General features: G+C 47.5%; 1 protein-coding gene across 4 annotated transcripts in view; it reads right to left on the bottom strand.

Annotated features, from left to right (window-relative positions):
• Positions 1-1,748: 1,748 nt before the first annotated feature.
• dapk1 (death-associated protein kinase 1) overlaps positions 1,749-24,127 on the bottom strand; it is an 80,836-nt gene continuing 58,457 nt past the window's right edge. For all 4 annotated transcript variants that reach the window (XM_031756570.2, XM_039620573.1, XM_039620575.1 and 1 more), the window contains 13 exons: positions 23,159-23,257; positions 21,264-21,362; positions 20,972-21,169; positions 20,410-20,607; positions 17,481-17,579; positions 14,151-14,228; positions 11,275-11,491; positions 8,487-8,672; positions 8,184-8,381; positions 7,617-7,755; positions 7,121-7,241; positions 6,817-7,005; positions 1,749-6,462 (listed from right to left, as the gene is read on the bottom strand). In XM_031756570.2, coding sequence (XP_031612430.1) covers positions 5,167-6,462; positions 6,817-7,005; positions 7,121-7,241; positions 7,617-7,755; positions 8,184-8,381; positions 8,487-8,672; positions 11,275-11,491; positions 14,151-14,228; positions 17,481-17,579; positions 20,410-20,607; positions 20,972-21,169; positions 21,264-21,362; positions 23,159-23,257 — 3,117 coding nt within the window. In that variant the 3' untranslated portion in view covers positions 1,749-5,166. The remainder of the gene's footprint in view (positions 6,463-6,816; positions 7,006-7,120; positions 7,242-7,616; positions 7,756-8,183; positions 8,382-8,486; positions 8,673-11,274; positions 11,492-14,150; positions 14,229-17,480; positions 17,580-20,409; positions 20,608-20,971; positions 21,170-21,263; positions 21,363-23,158; positions 23,258-24,127) is intronic.

The raw sequence follows: 24,127 nt of genomic DNA, 5'->3' as shown, positions 1-24,127 counted from the left end.
GCTGCAGTCATCAACATTTTCTGTGTTTTTGCCCGTTTCTTTTTCTGTAAAGACGAAGCACTCTGTAAAACTAGGACATCTTAGCGTTCACTGTTTGATCAACGAAAACAGGAACAACCGCAGGTTTCTCTTCAGCTCTGCAGCCACAAAGTGTCAGAAGAATTCCTTTAACTCTCAATGACTTCACTCATTTCTTTAGAAATAAAAACATTTTTAATTATTAGAGAAAAAAATGATTCACAACCGTCCACAAACTACAGCAGCTTTAATAACTGCTGATATTTATAATCTTGTAATTTTCAGACCATATTCCTCAAAGACTGGTCAAAGCTGTTTTACTATTAATTAATGCAAAAATTTACATACATCATTTTATCTTTAGTAACAGGCTTTGTAGCTGTGTGGGATTTTTTTTAACCTCGACAGTAGCTGAGCACATGTAGAACAGTCACAAATGATCTTCTGGCCTCTGGCGATGGAATCAGCTCTGTGTATATATGTTGGCTCTCAGTGCAGCGCTCACTTCTGTCTCTGACACATAACACTGTATTCATGTACAACAGGTTCTCATCCCAACGCGTAACATACTGATGAATTTGACAAATCGTCATTATGTTACACGTTCGGAGGCACGAGAGCCGGCTGGAATGAATCTCAAGGTTAGGGTTAAGGTTATGTTTAAGGCTGGGATGGACGGCTGGAGCCTCCGCTCTGTGTCTTACCGCCGCAAGCGGCATTCAATTGGATTTAACAGAGAACCCAGAGCGTTTCATAAGGATGTGGAAGGGTACCTTTTGGGTTACTAGGAGACGCCTAGGGGTGCGACAAATCATCGGTATGTAACGCGTTGGGAATGTTAATGCACTGTCATGTAAACAAGGAGTCTTCTTCAAACGTGAAAGGTAGTCATGGAGCTCCACAGGGTTCTGCGCCAGGACCAGTACCTTATACATTAAACATGCTACACTTAGGCAACATTAGAACATTGCACAGGTTTTCATTGATATACAGATGATCTGCAGTTTTATCTATGAATGAAACCAGATGGTACAAATAAAACAGTTAAACTACAGGAATTACTTATATACATAAAGACCTAGATGACCTTTAATTTCACGCTTCTAAGGTCAGATAAAACCGACGTTATTGTACTCTGCCCTAAAAATGATAGGAACAGGGTTTCTAACCAGATGTTTACTCTGGATAGCATTAACTTGGCCTCCAGTAACACTGTGAGGAATCTTGGAGACTTTTGACCAGGATATACAAATTTATACAAAATATGTAAAATGGCCTGTATTTGTATAGTGCTTTACATATCCAGTCATCCACCCATTCACGCACACATTCACACACTGGTGATGGCAAGCTACGTTGTAGCCACAGCCACCCTGGGGCGCACTGACAGAGGCGTCAAAGGTTTGCTTTCTTGGAAAAGAACAGAATAGTGCAAAATTGAACCTTTAGTTGGATCTTACTGATACAAACTGCAGTTTGTAAACTTTCTTTGGACGTTGTGGCTGAAAAGTGTTCGGTCTAAGTGCACAGATGTTTTTGGAGCTGATCTTTAAAGTAAAGGCGTGTCCGTCCTTTCATTGATAGGTGTGCTGACACAGACTCTCAGACAGCCTCCTGCTAATATGAGCAACAGAAGAGTCATTGAACTTGCATTAATTAGCCCACATGTGCTGGCACGCTGCACCTGGACAGTCTACTACCAACACTTAAATGATGCAACCACACTGGTATTAGGTAAAGAATTTATTATAAAACGTATTACACTATAAAGTGTCAGAAGTTCTAAGAACATGGCATTCCAGGACATGCTAAGAATGTAACATAAATAGCAACAGAAAGATTTGTGCAATGCGGCGATTAGACCGGCGTCTCCGAGGAGGAAAAGTCACCCGACAGTAAAACCGAGTCGGTCTCTCCTCATCAAACAGAAACATCTCAACCTCATCAGAAGCTTCCAGGGAGAAGAAACTGAACAGAGACAAACTCATCATAGTGATTCGCAGTTTTTACAAAATAACCATCCTCTGAAACACATTAGAGTCTCTTCCCTTTCCGAAACGCCACCTCTCAGCTCGTGTACTGTACAAGGCAAAAAGAGAGGAATGAACGAGTGTGTTTTAGGCACACAACATTGGCAATGATTATACACAACTCCGACAACAGCTTCAATAAAAAACAGAAAAATCAAATCAGTTTGGGACATTTTATTTCCTCGTGTTCCTGCGCACACATTGGCGTCTTTGATTCATTTTTATTGTTTATATGTTTAGGAAAGATGTGCAGTACATTCATTTTTGCCTCAGCAAAAACCAAACAGCTTAACAAAAGCTTTGAGTATTTACATCACAGCTAACAGTTTGCTGTGTTGATTGGCGAGAAGAAAGTTTAAACCTGTGAACAGATGGTAACACTGGAGGAAGAGAAGCTGACAGCAAATACTGCACTCTGGCACGGAGCTCGTCTTTTACACCTGAAAAAGGTCCTTTACATCCGTCACATGTAACTTCAGGCATGAAACCGTCCCGACACACACGTGCGCTGAAAAACAAGCTTTTTTCTTCTTCAGGTTCAGAGTGAGGGGCACAAACGTTACAAAACACCAGCTCGCACAAAGCGAAAATGCTTTTCTCTGACATGTCTGTCATCAGCAGCCTTTGGCCTTTTTCAGCTAACAATACTAACATCACGCTGCCGCGTCCCTGTGCTTGTGCTGACCGTGGCCGGGCTGCGGCTTCATGCTTCACAAAGACAAACTGAAAGAAGGCACGAAGCCACGCGCGGCCCGCCGACACCGAAGCTCAAATTTAGCTTGACGGAGGTGGCGTCGATGCCACTGTGCAAAACTCTGACCGTGGACGGCAGCTTGATTAATGACGCCCCTGCGCCGGCGATAACGCTTTAAAAACCTGATGAGGAGGCATCAAAGAGGCGCGGCGTCAGCATCTACTGTAACCGGCTGCTCGTATAAGAGAAGTAGAAAAGGACAGAAATCAACCCAATTATAAAAAATCACCTTTCTGTTTAGAATTTTAGCGTTTTAGTGGCACTTTCTATTCCAGGTACTCGTTACACTTTAAAAAGGTCAGCATCACCCAATAAGACAGAGTCCTTTAGAAAACCCACCCTCCTTTATCTGTAAAAATGGCTACGCTTCCCTTTGTGTGAATGAAAGATGATGTTTACAGAAACACTGATGTTTACAGGTCCCAAAGCTTCCCTGGAGTTTTGAGGAAAAGGAAGGAAAGGAATCGCAGATATTAAAATGTGAGTACAAACCAGAACGTTCTGTTTCTAAGGTTTTGGTCTGAGCAGAGTCAAAAACACGAACAATTAAGGTGTTTAAATCCCCGTGAGGCTTCGGGGTGTCTCCATGATGCCACAGAGACGGATATACCTAATATGGCAATCTTAGGCACCAAAGCCCCGCCCACCTGCCCTTCAGACCTACTGTTAATGAGGGGCAGCCAATCCGAGGAAGGCTAGCTTAAAGAGAAAGGGGCAAAAACAGCTTATTTCAGACAGAGCGGCTGCACCAAGGCCCAGTATCATATAAATAAGGATTATTTTGAGCTGTGGATCATGCAAAGCTGCTCTAATACAGCATACTGCTGTTACTAAGTAAGCTGCTCTGGATTGGCAAAAAAAAGTGAAAACTTCACTTCACTTTTAGAATTTGCACATTACATTTACACTGACGTGGTCTGATATGATGTGCACTCATAAAGATCTGTTTATCTGATCTCAGCCTCACTCTTTATTTTTAGATCTCTTTGGACAGAACCAAACACAGCTGGACCTCCAAAGGTGTTTAATGTCAGTGTGTAGGTGCAGGAAACCACAGAAGAGGAGAAATCTGCACTGACAGTCTGACTCTGGTTTCAAGGTGCACGGCTCAGAAAACATAAAAACAGGAAGCACGATCCTAGACTCTTTGCTCTGAGAGTGATGATGGTTCTGGAGGTCGGATCCGTCTGATACAAGTTGATGTTTAACTTGAGTATGATTCTGAGGCTCGGGGGAAATCACAGCCGCACACGTGCGAGAAGTCTGAACAGCGATCTGAAAATAGCAGCTGTGACGGAGGCGGTTGGTGAGGACGTGGACTCGAAGGCGAGATTTGACTTTGACTGTCTGAGTCCAGGAGACACTGATACCGAACTTTAAAGTCCAACTGGAGACCAAAACTGTAATAAACTTGTACGACAGAGTTTATTCAAAGACATTCATGGGAAATTCTGGGACCTGTAAAGGTAAACGTTTCAGCCGTTGGATGGAAGAATAAAGAAATCTGAACTGAGGATTAGCAGGAACATCAACAAACACACCAACCAAACATGAAGGAAATGGTTCCACCCACTGCTGACACGAACGCGTGTCGTCTCCACAAACACATCTTTGTGTGTTTGCTTTTGTGTAAAGTGAAACTTACAGCACGAGCCCAGCGCTCCTTTATTCTTATACAGCATGGTCTTTTTCATGTTAGTGACAGCCCGCCAGCTAAATAGACGTGTTAGAAATTCATTTTACTTTTATATCAACAAGGCACAGTTCTTCAAACATCTGGAAAAGACTTCTGCTTTTGTACTAACGAGACTGGCTGTGCTCTTCAGGGAGGTAGAAGGCCACCAAGGCACTCTGAAAAAAATGCTGTAAATTTATTAAACGCTAAGCTGAACGGCCAAATTTCACATCAGTAAACCAGAAGCGAGGAGGGAGCTGATATTAGGTGCAAGCGATGGACGGAGCGAGCAACGCGACACACACTCAGCCCTCGGGTTCGAGCGGGAGGTCCACACGTGCAGCTGCCATCTTTCTCACCACACGTGGAGATTAGAACACGGCGCTGTTCCTTGGAGTGAGAGTGGAGTGTGCGCGGCAGCAGGAGGGACGTTAAGAAGCAGCAAACAACAAGATTTAAAGAGAAGAAAAACACAGGATTCCTCTTTGGAGCTCGGAGCGTTCGGTTCTTTCACGACATTCGTAGCAGGAGGAAAGCTCGGCTGTACAGGTGTGGAGAGCACAAACACAACATCTGGTTCGCACGCCAACGGAACGGAGCGATTAAAGCGTGAGCAGCTGGACCGGAACGATTGCACGAGTCCGTCGCGTCAGAGCGACCTCCCAATGTTTGGCGGGGACAGCGAGCCCTCAGCGGGAAATGACGGAGCTGATGGAGTTGTACGACGTGCCGCCGTTGCAGGTCGGCGGGTAGCCATTGGCGGCTCCTCCCAGCGCTTCCGTGTTAACCTTAAACACGGGCGACGCTTTGAGCAGGAAGTCCGCAGCGTCGCGCCGGCCGAGCTCCCTCAGCTTCGCCATCAGCACGCCGACCCTGCTGCCCGCTCGCCCGCTCCACTCCTGCAGAAGAGCCGCCGTCGGGCTGGGCTGCAGCGCGGCCTGCTGGGAGTCCGTGTCCGAGTCCAGCTCAGAGGTGCCGTTTGGAGTCCCGCTGCTGTATTTGGCCACCAATTCGGTGAGGCCCAGGTTCATGGCCAGCAGGCACCAGTCTTTCCCCATGGCGTCCGGAGGGTCCAGCATGCGGCACAGCTTCCGGCGAGCCAGCAGCGGCACGTCCGATATGTGGACGTCCGTCCCCAGAATCCCCTGCTGGTAAATTTCAGCGCAGCCGAACGCCAGGATGCTGCTGAAGCTCTCCCGATAGCCGCCCATGGTGTTGGTGAGCGAGGTTTCTCGCTGGACTTGAGCCCGGAAGAAGTCTTTGGGTTGGTAGACCATGATGGGGGCGTGGTGTTCCCGCAGCTGCTGAGGGCTCAGGTAGTATTTGGCGGTGAGCTGTCCGGGCAGCGTGGAGGCCAGCAGGTTCTCTGTTATACTGCAGAGGGTGTCCAGCAGGGTGTAGCACTTGGCCCGCTCAGAATCATGTCCGCGGACCTGAATCTCGACGCCCTGTCCGTGGTTGACCAGGAGGATCATGGCCTCCACTCCTGCCTGGCTCGCTTTGGCGCCGTTGGTCCAGAGGTGAATATCTCCATCGTTGTCGTCGGCGCCGTCCTCCTCGGGCTTCTGCTGGTGGCTCCAGCGACACAGGTTCACCTGCAGCTTGTGGAAGAGGCCACAAGGGAAGGGAGTGAGGTGCTCCGCCGGGACGATTCGGACGCCTCCATAGAGCAGCGAATCCTCCTCCTCCTCTTCGGTCCAGGACCGGTGGAGACCGTTTGTCTTGATGAGCGCAGGAACATCCACCATGGTGGGGTTGGTGACGTCCCGGGCGCAGACGTCCATGGCGTCCAGGATCTGCAGCAGCTCGTCCACGTCGCTCTCAGGCGCCAGGGCCTGCACCTCCTCCAGCCTGTAGCGCCCCCTGTAGTGGTGGATGGCTTTGGGCGTCTCCACGGAGAGCAGCTTGCCGAGGATGCTGCTGCAGAGCCATCGAGGCTCCAGCAGGACGACATCCTGCACCGTCTCACTTTGCATGATGTTGATCTGTGGAGGAGGGAGAAACGTGAGCACGTGGACATTTATCACAAAAACAAAAGTCATGAGACAAAGACAGAATACAGAAATAAGCTAATAAATATTTAAGGAAGGCAACATTAAATGGAACTTGTGCTTTATCTGTGAAAAAACATGCAAATAAATAAATAAAGTTTTGGTTCCTCATTCAGCTTCCTGAGCAGAGCCGCTCTGGCACACAAACAGAACACGCTGTTCCTGCTGCAGACCTTCTCACAGATGAAAACCATCTGGTTTGGTTTATTCAGGAGCCCACAATGCCCCCTGCTGGCACTCAGGAGTAAAACACAGACTCCTTTTTCCTGCTCCTGGTCAAACACTCACCTCCCCCATGCTGTGGAGCTGCAGGGCCAGCGTACGCAGGTGATCCTGGCTCACCAGCGGGTTGATGTGTTCCTGCACGTCACTGACAAACTGCTGCCACGACATCAGCTGGTTAGGTCCGCTGAGCTTCCTCCAGGTCGGCAGAACGGCCAACAGACGCTCCGACAGCAGCGTCATCGGACTGCACCTCTGCAGGGACGGAGGAGGAGGAGGCAAAAATAAACGACCGAGCTGCGTTTGTTCACAGGTGCGAGGACATTTAGAATAAAGAGGACATGAGGGAGTGAGAGTCTGCAGAGCTCACAGAGACGATGCTGGCTCGAAGCTCCTGCAGGTGACTCCTCAGCAGCTTCATGTCTTTCGAGTTTGAGGCTCCAGCGTCCATCACAAACAGTTTGTCACTGATCTGCAGGTCGTTCCCAAACCTGGGCCAAAAACACCAAACTTTGTAACAAACCACTGAAATCTGTGTAATTAATAAGTCTTCTTTATTCTCATTTAATGTATTTAATATTAAAAAAAATATACTGCAGGGATTCTTTGTTGAGGTCGCCTCGACCTTCTTGACAAAAAAACAGTTTTTTACTCATCAACATAATCTCCACTTTTTGACTTTTTCAAGAATAAACATCAAAGCAAAATTAAAATGATGATGTTTTGATAAATTTTAGGTTATAAATGAACTAAACCACAGACATATGACTGATAACATCTGTTGTCTGATCAGTAAGGCTGAGGCGTATGCTCGCTGTGACCGGATCATGTGACTAACATGTGATGACAGCAGGTGTGCTCCTCACCTGTTCCTGACTTCCTTGAGCAGCGCTCTCTCTTTGTTGTAGCTGAACTCTCCAGAGAACGCTCTGGGAACGTCGGCGAGGTCGGCGTGCGTCGCCACCAGGACGACCGCGAGAGGCTGCTGGATCCGACCGCCGAAAGCTGAAGAAAAGTTAAGAGTGTGAACCATCGCAGTAGACACCTTATCATGGTCAGGTTGTGTTTTTTATTGAGCTGTTTTGTTCGATGTTGTGTAACTTTCTGGCTGCTGCAACAGCTGATGTAGTTCCCAAGTTGGGAACTACATCAGACTTTCTGTCTGACTTAGTTCCCACCGCCTCACACGAAACAATTTAAATGAAGCTTCAAAAAGGCCAAAATCTTGACCAATGATCAGTGAAAACTCAATTTTTCTCAATTACTCAGGAAGCAAAGACTTTTTCAAACCTGCCGACTCTCTGTTGTTGCAGCTTCTACTTCCTGTCTGCAAATCTGCTCCTAACCTCAAACCCGTCGTTGTTTTTAAGAAAAAGATTAAAGTCGACCATCCACCGACCGCACGAAGTAGTCGGTGGATGGTTTCTGCTTACAGATGGTTTCCTGTGGCAGGGTGAGGGCCTTCAGCAGGTTCAGCCAGTAGGTGATGTGGCCCAGCTGGGTTTCGTACGGCTCCTCCAGGCTGAACAGGACCACGTGGATCGCTGTGACGTCGTTGGCTGCAAAATAGTCGTAGGTGCAGTAGTAGACCGGGTTTCCAGAAAACTCCCACACGCTGAAATCTCCCACGCCTACAGAGAGGAGACGAGTGAGGTGAACGGCGTGTGAGCTTTGCTTATCTTTTAAACGCAGGTTTAACCGTGAACGTCTTCCGCGGGGTTCCTCGCGGCTCTCACCGTGGATGTTTGCGTGCTGGATGTCGATGGCCTTCGTGGCCTGCTCGTCAGCTGCAGACAGAGCGCTGTGCACGGGGGAGAAGACCTCCAGCACGCCTTTGGTCAGGCTGGGCTCAAACATCATGCTGCGACTCCTCACGCTCACGTTCTCACAGCCGGGGTACAGGTTGGAAATGCTCACCGACACTGAACACAGACATGGAGGAGAAACCATGACAACCACCGGGACTACTTTCAGAATTTTTACTGATTTTTATTTAACAGGGAAACACACGAGAAGCAGAGAACCTGCAGCACTATGTTGCTTTTAGATCAGTGAATAAATCATGAATTTTGGCTCCACAGTTTCAGCCGTGATGGTGTTTAGGACGCTTACAGCTGCTCTGCTTTAAAACACAGCGGCTGGTTTCTGTTCTCAGAGGTTGTTGTTCTGATCTCTGCTGTACTTCAGCGCGTGATCGACTGTGAGTAATGCTCAAAGTATTTCAGATTAAGTGCAGATGTCTCTCTCTGCTGCAGAAAACACATCTGCATCATCTTTACCAAATAACTGCCGCTTGCAAACACAGGGGGGCGCCATTTCACTGCTCATGAATCCACTCTGCAGGGACAGTTTGGATTTTCGGGACCACACCTACAGCTTGTTTTTGAGGTCTTAATCACAGTAAAATGAGATCCTGGTCTTTGGTGGATCACAGACATCAGTGTGACGTCATCGCTGGTGCAAAGACCTGGAGGAGAGAAGACGTTTGAGACGGAAGAGTGAACGTCTCCGCGGATAAATCGAGGAAAGGCTTACACCAGACACACGATGGTTTTTCACAGCACAGCAAAGGACAAGTCAGAAACTCAGGCACATCTGAACATACATCCACAAAACAGATGTTTATTTCATCCGAATGTTTTCACTTTTCATTTCTGATTGGATTTTATACTTGAATAAATGCATTTTAACGTATTAGTGGCCACAAATCTTTTAATTTCAGTCGTTGGGAGGCCAAAACCTTTTTGACAGATGTGCATTTTGTGAAAAACCCCATGTGTGTGTGTGACGTTTCCTCTCTGCACTAACAGTCGTTTCACTGTCTCGCCTTCAGTTTGAACATACAAGCATCTGCTCGGCACGGCAGACGATGATGATGAAGACTTTATCCTCCACCAACTGGCAACCGCAGAAAACAATGAACCCATCTCATCTTCTCTCATCCGAAATGTGAAGAAAATGTTCTCATGTTCTGGTTTTTGTGATCGTGTAAAATCAGTGAAATCCTTAAAGCCAACAGGAAGCTGCTCATTTTCTTGACGGGGAGAGAAAAAGCTGAAATCACTTGTTTTCATGCACCGTTTAACATCTTTTTTCCTTTGAAATAAAAGCTTCTGCAGGTTCAGAGTTCAGTGAAGCGAAGCTGCTCACATCTTCTCTCGCTAACAGGCCTAAAGAAGAGCGCTCCTACCGAGGAGCACCTTTCACGACGCGGCCTCTCGTTAATGGAGCTCCGTGACATTTCAAAGATCACTACAAATGAGGAAATAAAAGAATATATCAGCGCACGCTGAGGCTGAAAGCCACAAAATCAATGCGCAGCGCTCAGCGGTCTCCGGAGGCAACACTAAAATATTGACACTTGTGTTTCTTTGTCTTTGGCTGGATTCACGTCACGTATCGCTGCAGAAACAACAAACGGTCAATAGAAACCATTGCTGACTCTGAGACGCCGGCAGCCTCACAGATAGTCAGTAACTCTACACGGCCAACGCACCTGACCGTTATCAGCCCGGGCATCACGTAATGGCTGCGAGCGCCGCATAACAGAGCAGCTAAAGGAGAGAGGGGGTGGAGAGGAGGGCAGACAGGCAGACACTGAACACGTCGTCACTGCAGGACCGACTGCCACGAAAAGGCTTTCCTGAAAAACACGAACACCTCACAGACCTCAAGATATCCGAGCCTCAGAGCAGCACCTGAACCGTTCCTCTCTGCTGACTGACAGCTGTTACATTTGTGCTCATATCCATTTATCACTTAATCCAGAGGACATTAACGAGGGGAACTGATCAGTTTTGATCAATTACACCCACACAACCAACCAAGACTGTGAGATTCAGATAAACTGCATCACAGTGCGAGACTGTAAGGCCGGGGTCCCCAACTCCAGGCCTGGAGGGCCGGTGTCCTGCAGGTTTTAGATGTGTCTGTGATCCAACACAGCTGATTCTAATGGCTAAATGACCTCCTCAACATGTCTTGAAGTTCTCCAGAGGCCTGGTAATGAATTAATCATGTGATTCAGGTGTGCTGACCCAGGCTGAGATCTAAAACCTGCAGGACGCCGGCCCTCGAGGCCTGGAGTTGGAGACCCCTGCTGTAAGGTCTCATACTCATGTTCACATCAGCAACAACAGCTGTGTCTACAAAGTGGATAAAACTTGACATTATGTGATTGCATTTAATAAAATGACTCATGCTGAAGTTTCAGTGAGACAGAAATGTGCGAGGGAGACGCCTCCTCACGAATAAATGAAGGAGTCTCTGTGTGTGTCGCACTCTTCTTTGCTTTTCCCAACAAACATTCACATGCTTCGGCTACGAAGGGTAAATGGAGGGGGTGGAGCCTTTCAGAGCTGTCACCAGGTGACACACACCTGTCTGTACCTGCACAAACTCTGGACCTTCTTGCTGTGAGGGGGCGGTACTAACCGCTGCACCACTGAGCACGAAGCGCGGCAGTGAAAACGTTAATACAGAGCTGGTGACGACGCCACGCGACTCCACCCGTCTGCCACCTACCGGGAGGTTTGGAGTTGACGGGCGAGTTGGGGTGCCGGGTCGTGTTGGTCATGCGCGTCCTCCGTCTCCTGAAGAAGCTGCGCAGGATGCCGCACTTCAGAGACTCCAGCAGCGTGCTCTTCCCGGCTCCCGAGTGTCCGAACAGCTTGAGTTTGATCCGGGGCTGGACCGTCTGAGTGGGCCGCAGCTGCTGGATGTAGCTCAGCTTGTGGTTGTCCTGACCCAAAAAAAACACCACAGAAGAAGACGAGCGTTTATTAAGAATGACATCGACAGCTCAGGTCACAGACTCCCACATGCCCCAAAAATCACATGACACATTTCAACTAATCAGATTTTGTTCTTTTGCACATTATTTTACGGCAACTTCAAACTGCAGAAAAACTTATTTAAAAATACAAATCAGCGTATTGTGTTGAAGAGATATCAGCTGACGTGGAACCAGAGCTGGGCCGTACTTTAGCTCAACGCCACAGGCAGCAGTGTCAGCTCCATCCATCAAATTCAATTCAATTCAGTATTTACACAGCGCCAAATCACAACAACAGTCACCTCAAGGTGCTTTATATTGTAAGGTAGACCCTACAGTAATACAGAGAAAAACCCAACAATCATATGACCCCCTATGAGCAAGCACTTTGGCGACAGTGGGAAGGACCAGGCTCAGGGAGGGGCAGGGCCATCTGCTGCGACTGGTTGGGGAGGGAATCAAAATCACTAAAGACACATCCTCATTTATTTCAGCCTGCGAGAGGAGACTCATGGGGCGTTTCTCAATATGCGTACTTGTGCGTACTTGCGTTCTCGTGTACTCGTGATACGTCATCAGTCAGAGACCAAGTACTGTTTCAATTCGAAGTACGCATCAAGCCGAGAACGCGAAAAAGTCCCGGATGTGTTCTCGTTCTGCCCGTTTTATCGAGCATGCATCGGTGTGGACTTGGTACAGCTAAATATCCCAGAATGCATTTCGTCCAAAACTCAACAGCGGACTCCCGGCACATCGTTTTCAACCCCCCCCCCCCCCGCCCCCCGCTCGCGGTCTTCTCACTACTCAGGTTAAAGAAACTCCAGCAGCTGTCTATAGTATTGAGTGTCCACTAGAATAGAAATAAAAGCGTTCTAACATCTCACCTGCTTGTTTTTATTAAGGTATGTACACGTATGTACATGTACACTATTTTTATTAATAGAGGTTTCACTACTGAGGTTAAAAATGATATATAAGTCACTTAGATCACTTCTAAATGTTAATGTTTGGTTTATTTCAGTGTTTTATTTGTTCCTGAGTAAACCGGTTTGGCTGTGATTAAAGTTAAGCTTCATAACATGTTACTCACAGTTAAATTAGGAGGGGACGGCAGTAAAAACTCCGGACCTGTGACATCATCACGTACGCAGGTGTTCCAATTGTACATATCGCGAGTCCGTGCTCGCGTTCTCGGCGAGTACGTACTCGCGTACTTGAGAATTGAGAAACGGCCATGGACTCGCAGAGCTAAGCGGTGACATCGCAGCTGCAGGTGAAACCTGCCCCCTGGTGGTGACAGAAATGTTTCACCGCTGAGCAGGTGAACCATAAACTGAGGACGTGAGCTCTTCCTCAGGGCGTCCGCGCACGAGTCTGTTTACCATTCATTGGACAGAGATGTTAAAAACAACACAGGAAGCTTAAATGCTTTTATTTTGGTGGATGAACAGGAGAGTAGCTGTGCTATAAGAGTTCCTGTGTCTCAATCAAAACGTTCCATATTTTATGTGTCTATAAATACTTCAGTTATAAAACATTTAAATGTGACAGTATTAAAACGTCGTGCTGTGAGCGGCGTTACAGGAGAGCCGGTGATGCTTTGTTCAAAACATCATCGATTCTTCGGGCTACGGTTTTTTAAAATTGCTCTTAATGTTTCTGTAAAAATGAAACGGTGACTCAGCCGCAGGAAACGCTTAAACATTTACAACAAAAGCCAGCTGCTTCCTCACGCCGCCGTAGATCTGACAGCTCGATGGAGCCGTTTAAGACGTTTTTCTAACCATCCAATGAGTCACGCATCAGAAGTGGCCACAAACGCTGCGAGCGGATACGTGGGCTGTGAAAGCGCTCCGTAATCCCACCTGGGTTATGCTAACGTGTCAAAAAATAATTCATTTCCAATTTCAAAAAGTGTGATTCACAGAATCCGGCTTTAAAACGAACGAGTTCTCGTTTCAAGCCGCTGGGTTTTTTCCCCTCTTGGTTCTCGACAAGTCGGCCTTTTCTTTCAAACGTGGCGTCCGTGTGCCACAGTGTCTGAAATTAGCCCAGCATATGCAGAGGGTGACTGTTTTCACAGTTGCTGCTTCATGTTTTCACGCCCTGCACCGATTCTCGGCAGGTTTTCTGGAAAAAATGGATCAGAAGAGAAGTCGGCATCACACAGCCTTAGATGAGGAGGGAACACTGGCTTACTGGGAACACTGGACTCACACACGGCGCTGTGGAGGGTGAAGCTGATCGTCATGGAGATGAAAGGTTTGGGTTTCCCTGAGTGTTCGTCCTTTCCGTACGGAGCTGTATCAGAATTCCTTTCACCTGCAGGTGTCGAGTCCCAAAGTCTAAAAACGGCAGATCGCTAAAATCTAACACCTCCGTCTTCCCGAGACGTCTCTCTCCACACCTCTGCGCCGAAATAGACCAAGTGTGATGACTGTGAAGCCCGACTGTGCCTCATCACCACCACCATCATCATCATCTGCACTTCCTAAACTGTGTTCATCACATCGTTTATTTTTATAACCCCATTCTTCAAACAAACTCAGCTCACACGTCATCACGCAGCGACGCAACTTCGTTAAACACCAACACGAAGCTTTGAAGCCTTTTTCTTCCTCTTTACCTTTTTAAGCTTTCCCAGCAGCGACACGACGTGCTCGTGATGATCGGCTGAAGCCAAATCCTCCGCCGTCTTTCCATCCTGAAGGAGAAAAACAAAAAAAGTCAATTCTTCAGTAAACGGACCATCACATCTCCTCAGCTCCACTGAGCAAATTAGTTTTATGGAGTTTTTATAATAAAAAAGGAGCTCGAGCACAAAAAAGAGCTTCCAGCCACTTCTGTAAAATAACTTCATTTTAAACCAGTTCAGCTCATTCGAGCCCAGCAGACGCTGCTTTTACTTTACACTGAGTGTTTCCCCCAAAACCATCATGTGTTACTGTTTAGATCAGAAGAAGCAGATTAGATGCAAAAATTATTCATATTTGTATATTTATTTACGTGTTTATCCAGAACAGGAAATTCAGCAGATATTTTGGTTTTGTTCTCTTTCTGATTGACGCCGACGTCTGCTGCTCGTGTTTGATTAGTCAGCTGTTTTTCTACATTATTTTAATGAATACTTTCCAAAAACATCGACATTCACGTAAATCAGACTGATAACGATCCCCAAACAGTCTGACTCGATGTGCCTGAAGTGACCTTTATTTGTGATGACAGTTATTATTCATCATGCAGCGTCGTCGCTCAGCTGATGTCAGTGGATTAATTACAGCTGCGCACACGCACACACACACGCACGCACACACACACTGATGTGTTACTTTCCACTCAAACGGTCCGACACAAACACCACATTCCTGACAGCGTTCATGTATCTGTCACTGTCCGGCTCGGCTGACGCTCCGGTGGGAAAACCTGCATGGACGGCCTGAAACGCCCACAGAGCGCCGCCGCCGCCTCCCAGACACAGCAGCACAGCCAAACACGTGCAGCTCGTCTGTGATGAAGATCGACACAGAGCGCTCACTGTTCGAATGTAAAGCTTTAATAAAATCATTTCTTCTTCGTTTCATTTTCACTCTTCAAACACGACTCGTGTGACGATCGGAGTTCGACATCATCGACCTCCCGAGCCGACTGGATGGGGTAAATGAAGTCTGACCATTTAGACGCGTGAACGCTCTCGCGGTGCTCGGCTGGGTGTCAAGATTATTACTACTGATGCTTGGCAGTGACAGATGAACGGCTGGCGTTATGTGAGGAATATTAGATCATCCACAGTATTTCCAGCCCAGACTAAATATCTGCTGAAACGGAAGCTTGGGAACAACGAGTGACGGTGAAATCGGCAGAGGCTGGAATGATTTGGAAGAATATTTCAGCCTCCACAGAAAAACCAGGCAAAGATCACAGACACGAGGCACCGTGAGAGGCCGTCCTCGCTGACACCGGCCACCCGACAATGAATTATACATCCCAGTGTGCGCTTTCCAGATTAAACATGCACAGCACATCAGCTGCCACAATATTAACATCCCGGGAACGCAGAGAGGGAAAAACCTCAGCGCGGAACATCTGCTGGTGGAACCAGATCAATTTAATGAAATTCATGAAAAAAAGAACAGAGCGCATTAATTCATAATGCATCAGGACTCGAGCAGAATTAGATTTGAGGCTCTGAGGAATTTCAATGACAGATGGACAAAAACACGTTTCTTCTGATATCGAGAGGAAGGCCGGCGGAGAACGCTGGAAACATCTGGAAATCGTATCTGAACAGGCTGAAAACATCTGCACAATAACAGCTGAGGTCATGTTGTGAGCTCTGGCAGGACAAGCAGGGAGGCGCCCCATGATGGAGGCTGACGCGCCGACCCTGACGTGCTCTCCAGCGATAGTCTCCAGGTTTGCTGAAGGTCTTTTTCGGACGTTGGCTGCTTCTTCGCTCATTTTGAGTCCAGTTCTTGTACCCGAACATTTCACAGGAGTGTTTCTGTTTGTTAAGACACTTAAAACCATCAAAATGAACATTTACATAAATGAAATTTTCGCTCCTGACGTAACTCTTTCAATTCAGTTTGATTTATATGGTGGAAAATCACGATAACAGTTACTTCTTAAATAAAGTCTTCATAAAACTATTTGGATCCTGGACGCGGCTCAGATGAAGTCATCTCCTGGTCTTCGGCGTGGAGAAGCGTCAGCTCAGAGCGCTGGAGAAAAAAATCCTTTCGGATCTAAAATGATTGGACATGAACTCCCACTTATCTGTGAAGTCAAACCCACTCACGGCTCAATGTGGAACCTGCTCTGCATTTGATCCCGAGCGCTTGGATAAAAGCTCTCAGCCCGCGGCTGCTGAAGCCTTTAACGCCTCACCTGCCGCGCAGACTCGGCACCAACGTCTCTGTGCAGACACGAAATCCACGTTTGAATTCACTCGTCTTAAATATCTCATCTGCACGATAACGAACCCGTTTTTCCTGCTCACGTTTTCTTCCTTGTACAGCAAACACAGCTGAAAAACAGGAGTCTTCACCTCAGCTGCTCACAGCTACGGTTTATTTTACACGTCACAAGTTCCAAACTCTTACTGCACAATCTCCTGAATCAAGCTAACCGCTCGTAACGACCCCGCAGACTTAAACTTCAGCAAACGTCTTTAGAAATTAAACAGTCGAAGTTATTCTCGTTTTTTTACTTCTTGGACTTTCAAAGAGAAATTTTAAAGCCCCCAAACATGTTAATAAAAATGTGTTTAAAATCCTCAGCAGACTTTTCATTTGATTTAATGGTGCAGCTCTTAAACTGCCAGCTGGGATTTAAATATTCTAATAAGAGTTTAAGAGCTCAAAGCTGAGAGACTGTAAGGTAAATGGATGGGACACGATCAGGAAACTTATCAGGGTTCAAGAGGTCGAAAGAACATCAACAACATGAAGAAGGAAGAAACATGGAGAAGATTTAGCCTTGAAAACCTCAGAGAGAAAGGGCTGATTAAAAAAACAAACAGGTGGTGCAGCTGAGCTGGGCGGAGATGAGGGTGGAGATGAGGGTGGAGATGAGGGCTCGTTTCTGAGTCAAACGCTGTCAGAAGAATTTTCCAGTTTTACTGAGAATTCGTGAGCAGCGACTTCCTCTGCAGCCCAAGCAGAAAATGAACAACTCTCCATGCAAACAATATCTGAACAAGCTCGGGAGCGATGTTTCCAATTTACATACTATATGAGGCGTGTCGGCGTGGACCACGCCCCCTCCGACGATACTCGAGTCAAATCTATTCAGTCAACCGACGTGCTGCACAATCAGATCACAACAGGATCATATGTGAACATTTTCTACAGTGTGGTGATCAAACGGGCTGCAATGGGCCACGTCAGAGTCTCATCACGATGATGACGAGGTGCTGCTACACCCGCCCGAGCGGTAAAACAGAGAGGTGCCTTACGTTGGTGACGGCGTCGATGTTCGCTCCGGCCAGGCAGAGGTGGCGGACGACCTCGAGGCTCCCGTTGTTCGCCGCCAGGTGGAGCGGAGTTCTGCCGGACTGTGACGCACAGAACAGAGAGAAAGCAGCTTTCAGCAAACATGAACGACTGACACGCTGAAAGTCACGCACACAATCATTACAGGGCTTCATGTCTGCCTTTGACATTAAATGAGGTTACTGAGCAGATATTAGGCAGAAATGCTTGAATAAGGATTCCTGAAAAACCCCAAACCCTTCTGACTCAGTTTAAAGGATGTAGCCGCCGTCTCACACTGCTTTGTCATTATGAAGCCTCCAGACGAGCATTTTTACGGTTATCTTGATGTGTGGAGCGGGTGGGTCTGACTCTGAAACCGCACGCTTACAGGGTGAAGTCATTAGCCAATGGAAATATTCTCAATTTCTGAAACTCAAAATGACCAAAAATGAACAAATTAAACTTCATGTTTTATTCCTTCTCCCCCAAAATGACCGAGCGAGCCCATAAACTCATCAGTACAGTGTTCATGGAGGTCAGGGCGGGCGGACGTCTGCAGGGCTCCAAGTCTTTTTGCAACACCCTGTATCGCCCCCTGCTGGCCATTAAAAGAACGTATGATGAGACAGAAGTGGACAGTTTTTCAAGAAGCTCACATTCAGTTTTTTTCAATAAAACGAACGTACTAAACATCGCCAATCCCTGTGTGATGTCTGATGAGAGCAGATATCTTTAATATGGTTTTCTCAGGTACATAGCTGCCTATGAGAAGCCCCGCCCACTTTCTGTTAATGAGGAGCAGCCAATCAGAAGAAAGCTGGCTTTGAGGGAGAGCAAAAATGCGTCTCTCTTTAACCTGTCATCACTGTAACACAAATATGGAGGAAAAGGAGTGACAAAAACATTGAAATCAGCATTTATCACATTTTCTTAAACAAACACTGAACTGCGTTTTCCCCTGTGGCCTCGCGCTTACTCGGCCTAATTAAGCGCGCGGTCGTGCTTCGGCGGGCTGATCGGCTGCTCGCTGTTCCCGCTGCGGTCGCTCGGCCTGAAGAATAAAACTGCTGATTAGAGCAGGAACACAGTGCCCCCGAAAACAACGCTAATTACTGTAAACACCATATAATTACCATCAATTTCATACCACAATATCTCGTAAATCCAGAACAGTTCGATGTTGATGTCTTACAGTAAAAGCTTTGGAATTTAATCAGCTTGAAATAAACGGAGCTCAGTGAAGGAGCCATTTCAATCCATTCTCCTTTGCAGCAGCTTGAAAGAACAAAGAACATCCATCCTGTTTAGTTATGCTGCAAACTGAGCTGGAGACGGTTTCAATCCCACCCTCTTATTTCTCTCCTCGGTGTCTGCAGCTGAGGCGAAGAGCAATCCGGGCCCAGAGTCAGCAGCGTGTGATTCGCTGCTTCAGACGAGCGTAAAAGAAACAAGCTCCAACTGAAAATAATGCATAAACCACGACGTCTCTGGCAGCGCTGTCTGCTCCGGATGCACATCACCTCCCTGTACGCTGAAAAAAAGTTTCTGCAGAAAAAGCCGAGCAGCGCCTGAGAAAAGCTTCCCCGTCGCAGAAGATGTTCAAATGTATGGTGTCAAAATAGAAAGTAGAATCAGCGCAGACAGAAACATGGGAGACGAGCTCGGTGAGAGGCAGGAGAGGATGGGAGCTTTAGAGGCTCTATATCAGAAGAAAGACGATTTTAAAATATGTCTGCAGAAAACAGCACTTATCTCTGTAAACCCTACACCACATTATATTCTACTTCCTGTGTTTTTATCCCTTTGTTCCACCTGTGATTAGGCCTCATTTAACTCAGATGGACAGCCGCAAAAAAATGATCAAACCACTAATTAAAACTCGTCTTATTTTTCTTGAGCTACATTTGCTTTGCAGCAGCTCTCAGTTCAAACTATTCTACTTCCTTTACGTACGAGCTAGTTTCCTCTCATTGGTCGTGCCTCACAAACTGAACAGCAGGTGGGTGGAGCTCCGTGTTCACACCCAGACCATATTAGTCTGTGAGAGCAGTAAAAACACTGAAGCTGAGAGCAGGGATTACTGGCACAGACACTGACCTCGTGATCTGAAACTGTGGTCATGTTTGAGATCAACAGTTCAACACTGGCTGATACTGCACGAGCAGGTCTGACAGCTGAGCTGATGGGGGGCTGGATGAGGTTTGATTAAAGGAGTCTTCTTCGTGAGGAAGATTACTTCATGGATCTTGTTTCCTGCAGAGCGTCAAGCTGAGTGTGGTTCAGTTAGCTGTTGTTTACTTCTGCGACTCCTCCTGTGGCAGATAGTATTGAGTCCATCTACAGCACGATCCATCACTGCAGATTCCCAGAAGCAGGGAAATGGAGGGAGCAAGCACAGACCGCAGGGTGAAAGGATACAGCGCCAAGGCTGCTAACCTCAATCACTCAGGTGCTGTTGGTCACGCAGCACATGTGTGCGGCTGGTTTTATAAGACAGAGACACGTTTGGCCTGACTCATCAAGGTGCCATAACACATCACATAACACCAGCATCGCTGAGCTGGCGCTGAAGAACAGTAGATGTGCTTGAAGATTATGTAAGAGGAGAGTAAAAACAGAAAGCGTATTCATGTTAATGGCGTCAGGACAGTTCGGAAAAATGAACACCTGCATGCGAGGGCTGAAAAATAAACCCCCACACATTAACATTACCAGTGCCTGGATATGAGGGAGGGGGCGGAGAGTAGAGTTAGGAGGAGGTCCTTATTTTCTCCTGGAGCACCTCCACCTTCGCTCTCAGGAGGACAGCTGTGTCTAAAAACTTGATACCACCAAAGTCCTCTCAGCGCGGTCTGGGAACGCCTCAGGGAGCTTATCTGGGCCGTTTGGGGGGGAAATGCTTGTACTCACCTTGTTGGGAAGGTCGAGGGTAGCCTTGGCATTGCAGATCGCCATGACGACGGGCAGGTTTCCATCCTTGCAGGCGATGTGGAGCGGCGTGTTTCCGTGGCGGTCCTGCTGATCCACGTGGCAGCGGTGTCTGAGCAGGCAGCGGACCACCTCCACCTGACAGCGACGCACAGCCAGGTGGAGAGCAGTGTGGCCTTCCTGGAGACACAAACACAGACTGGTCAGTGTCTGTGACCTGCACAGGTGGAGGCTGGACCGAGGGTCAGTTTTTTATTCGTGCTGTTACGCAACATTCAACGAGGCGAGCTCCCCGAGGCCGTGATGTCAGCCTCAGCGCGCTGTGAGACCTGTTAGTCAACACTCACACAGAAATACTTTATCATAAAATCTGAATAATTTTGTGTTGCTTTACAGTTTCTCTTCAGAAGCCTGGACTCAGGTTAAATACATACAAACATACTTTCTTTGTATTGTAAAAACGTGTTACACCACATGAAGTGCTGAAAGTTTCAGCTCTGTAAAATGAAATGTGCCAGAATAAATCGGGCTGAGCTCTGATCACCTTGTCGGTGGTTTCCAGTTCGGCTCCGTGCTCCACCAGACACTCCACGATGTCCACGAAGCCGCGGGCAGAGGCCGTCAGCAGCGGGCTCTCCCCCTCGCGGTTCTTGGCGTCCACGTGGCAGCCTGCCTGGCAGAGAGCTCGGGCTACCGGAGAGTAGCCGTGCCAGGCGGCGCAGTGCAGCGGCGTCTCCTGCTCCTGCAGACAGAAAGGCGGAGCGCAAAGATAAAACCCCGCGGCCCTCGAACAACCCCTCGTTTATTATTCCGATACTGTCGCTGAACTCGCTCACCCTGTCCGTCAGGTCCGGGTTGGCTCGGATGCTGCACAGGTAGCTCACCACATCCACGTTGCCATAGCGAGCAGCCACATGTAGAGCCGTCTCGCCAGACTGGAGGTGATCAACAGCCAATATATTAATAACAAAGCAGCAGATTAAATGAACAGTAAGCTATAAAGGATAAAATTGTCATAAAAGTCAAACAAAAGAACAAAACAAGCGACTGTGCGTCTGTCGCTCACACTCGCCTGACTGTGACACGTGACGTCTAACACGTCTGTGACACGTCGGAAAGTTCAGATAAAAACAGTTCCTATGAAATCTCAGAGTTAAAGTGTAAACGCAGTGACAGAGACTCTGACTGAGCCGAAGCTTTGCTGGTGTCCGGAGGCGCTTCCTGGAAACCTTGGAGAACCTTCCTTTAAGCTTCAGGAAGTGAAACGTTTATTATTCCAGGCGCTGGCTGATTGCACGAGCTGCTAGATGGTGATGAGAGATGATTGACATGCGTTTATTCTGCGTGCAAATTTTCTCTTGCATGACAAAAACAATGTGTGAAAGACTGAAGGAGACGACACACAGCGCAGCCTCTAACACGCTGTTTCCATCTTCACCTGAGAGCAGCGACCGAAAGAACAGGACCGAGGATACAAGCAGCGGGAAAGAGCTTCCTCAGAGGGCTGTCCTTCCTCACCCTTAGAGACGGGTGAGAGCTACTCCTCCACATCAGAAGGAGCAGCTCGGTGTCCCCCCAGAGGAGCAGGGGGAGGTAGCCAGGGAGCCTCTGTGACCCTGACACCGTAAGTGGGAGTGCTGTCTCCAGTTTAGATTTTGTAGTTTGGCCAGACGTCCCAGATTTTCCGTATAGTAGCCAAAACCTCAACTTCATGTTAACAGGGAGCAGCGGACTCACCTCCCTGCTTCTTGAAACACAACACAGTGCCAAATGTTTGCACTGCATGCACAGACCATGCATACCAAGCGTGGACGCTGTGGATGCTTACTCTGACTAGAACTCTGACAACCTTCAGATTCCCCTCTTCTGTTTTCGTTAAAAACTGACCCACGAGCTTTAGATTTGGAGCTGGCAGTCAGAGTAAACGCTCGTTAGCGAGACGACGTGTTTACTTGTTACTGAGAGACGGAGTCACTCTGGAAAAAAAGGAAAAAACCCTCAAAGAGCGGTTTAATTTGGAGAATTACATAAAAACCCGCCGCAGATTCACCTTGTTATGATAAACCTGAAAGCTCTTTTGGCTTCTCCGTTCTCACAAGGCAATTATCTAGTTCCACACAAACGCCTCGGCTTGTGATTTGGGGTTTATTGTGTAATAAAGAAAGATGAAACTTTAACGACGCCTGGACGGGAGCTGGATAGTAATCAGCAGAGCGCGTGAGGCGCAGATTAGCCGCGCTCCGCGTTCGCAGACAGGAAAGGACACCTCGTGAAGATCGGAGAGACTGGAAACCGCTTTGGGGATTTCGGACGCCCATACGAGCTCTGTGATCGAGGCCACAGTAGCATCGAAAGCACACACACACACGCACACACACACACACACACACACACACACACACAAATCCCATCTCTCTCTGCAAGGCTTGTTTCCATAGCAACAGCAAATAAGCTGATAAAATGCCAGAGAAACTGGTTTTCTCCACAGGTGTGGAAATGTGAAAGTGTGAATGTGTAAAGCTGTGTGTGTGTGTGTGTGTGTGTGTGTGTGTGTGTGTGTGTGTGTGTGTGTTTCTGGGCATTTCAAAGTAATGCTTCTCGAGGGGTTTGGTGGGTAGGAGGCAGTGAGTAATTGCTGACAGATAACAGAGCGTGATGAGTAGTAGTAAGTGTGTGTTTTTCCATGTGAGAGTGTGAGACGTGCAGAGAGGGAGAGGACCTGCTTTTCTACCTTATCTTGCACATCCAGGGGGCATTTCTTCTCATGGAGGAATCTCAGGGTCTCCACGTGGCCGTGTCTCGCCGCGTAGTAGATAGCGTTGGCTCCGCTCTGAGGGTTGGAGAGAGAACAGCGTTGCAGGATTAATCCCTGACCTTTACGTAGAGTCTGCAGCCACACGATAGGAACGCATCCTTGGAAAACACTGTGCCGTGCTCTTTAACACGGGATCGTTCTGAGGCTGTGCTTGGATGTCAGGCTCAGACTCAGAGCAGTCGTGTTGAAGCTGTGGTTTAAGTTCTAACCGGAGGAACGGTGTCTGAGATCCATACAGAGTCAAAACACTGGCCTGTGCTGCCATTATTTCTTTATAAATAATAACATCTATATATAAAACTCCTGAACTTGCTGCACTGATGATGACAGAATGAAACGGTTATTTAATGGCTGCTCGATGCTTGTAAGTCAGTCAGTGTAGCATTAAGCTGCCCTTGGTTTCTTTTCTAAGCCTGAGATTTCATGTGTGGCACTGAAGTCAAATCAAAGACAACGAGCGTGAGATCACTTCAGAGACATAGTGCCGACCCTGCTGTTGGTTAGCAGCTCCAGACGTTTCTTATTTTCTTATTTTGCAACATGTTGGGAAACGAGGAAGGACCTGCAGCTCGGTGTAAGCACAGATTCAGGACACTTCATGATGGAGGAAGTTTGTCAGAGAGAAGCTGCTGCGGATGTTCAGCTGCTCACAGAGAACTTCCAGGAACTGTCGGCTATCGGAGGGGAAACGATTTCAGGCTCTGCTAAAGTCTTCCTCCGTGTCTAACGCTCGTCTTCACTGATGAAGATGCAGCTGTGACAAAGAGTTTTAGCAGTGGCACAAATTTTGTGGTTGATGCACTTTGTTGGTTCTGAACAATCTTAAGCACTTCATGAGTTTCAAAGAAATAAATCGACGTCAGCTGTCACATGCGGGCTCTGACC

This window comes from Oreochromis aureus, linkage group 12 (assembly GCF_013358895.1).
Source record: "Oreochromis aureus strain Israel breed Guangdong linkage group 12, ZZ_aureus, whole genome shotgun sequence".
Lineage (NCBI taxonomy): Eukaryota > Metazoa > Chordata > Actinopteri > Cichliformes > Cichlidae > Oreochromis > Oreochromis aureus.
Note: the sequence above shows the minus strand (reverse complement) of the source record. Positions and strands in the feature narration are given on the sequence as shown.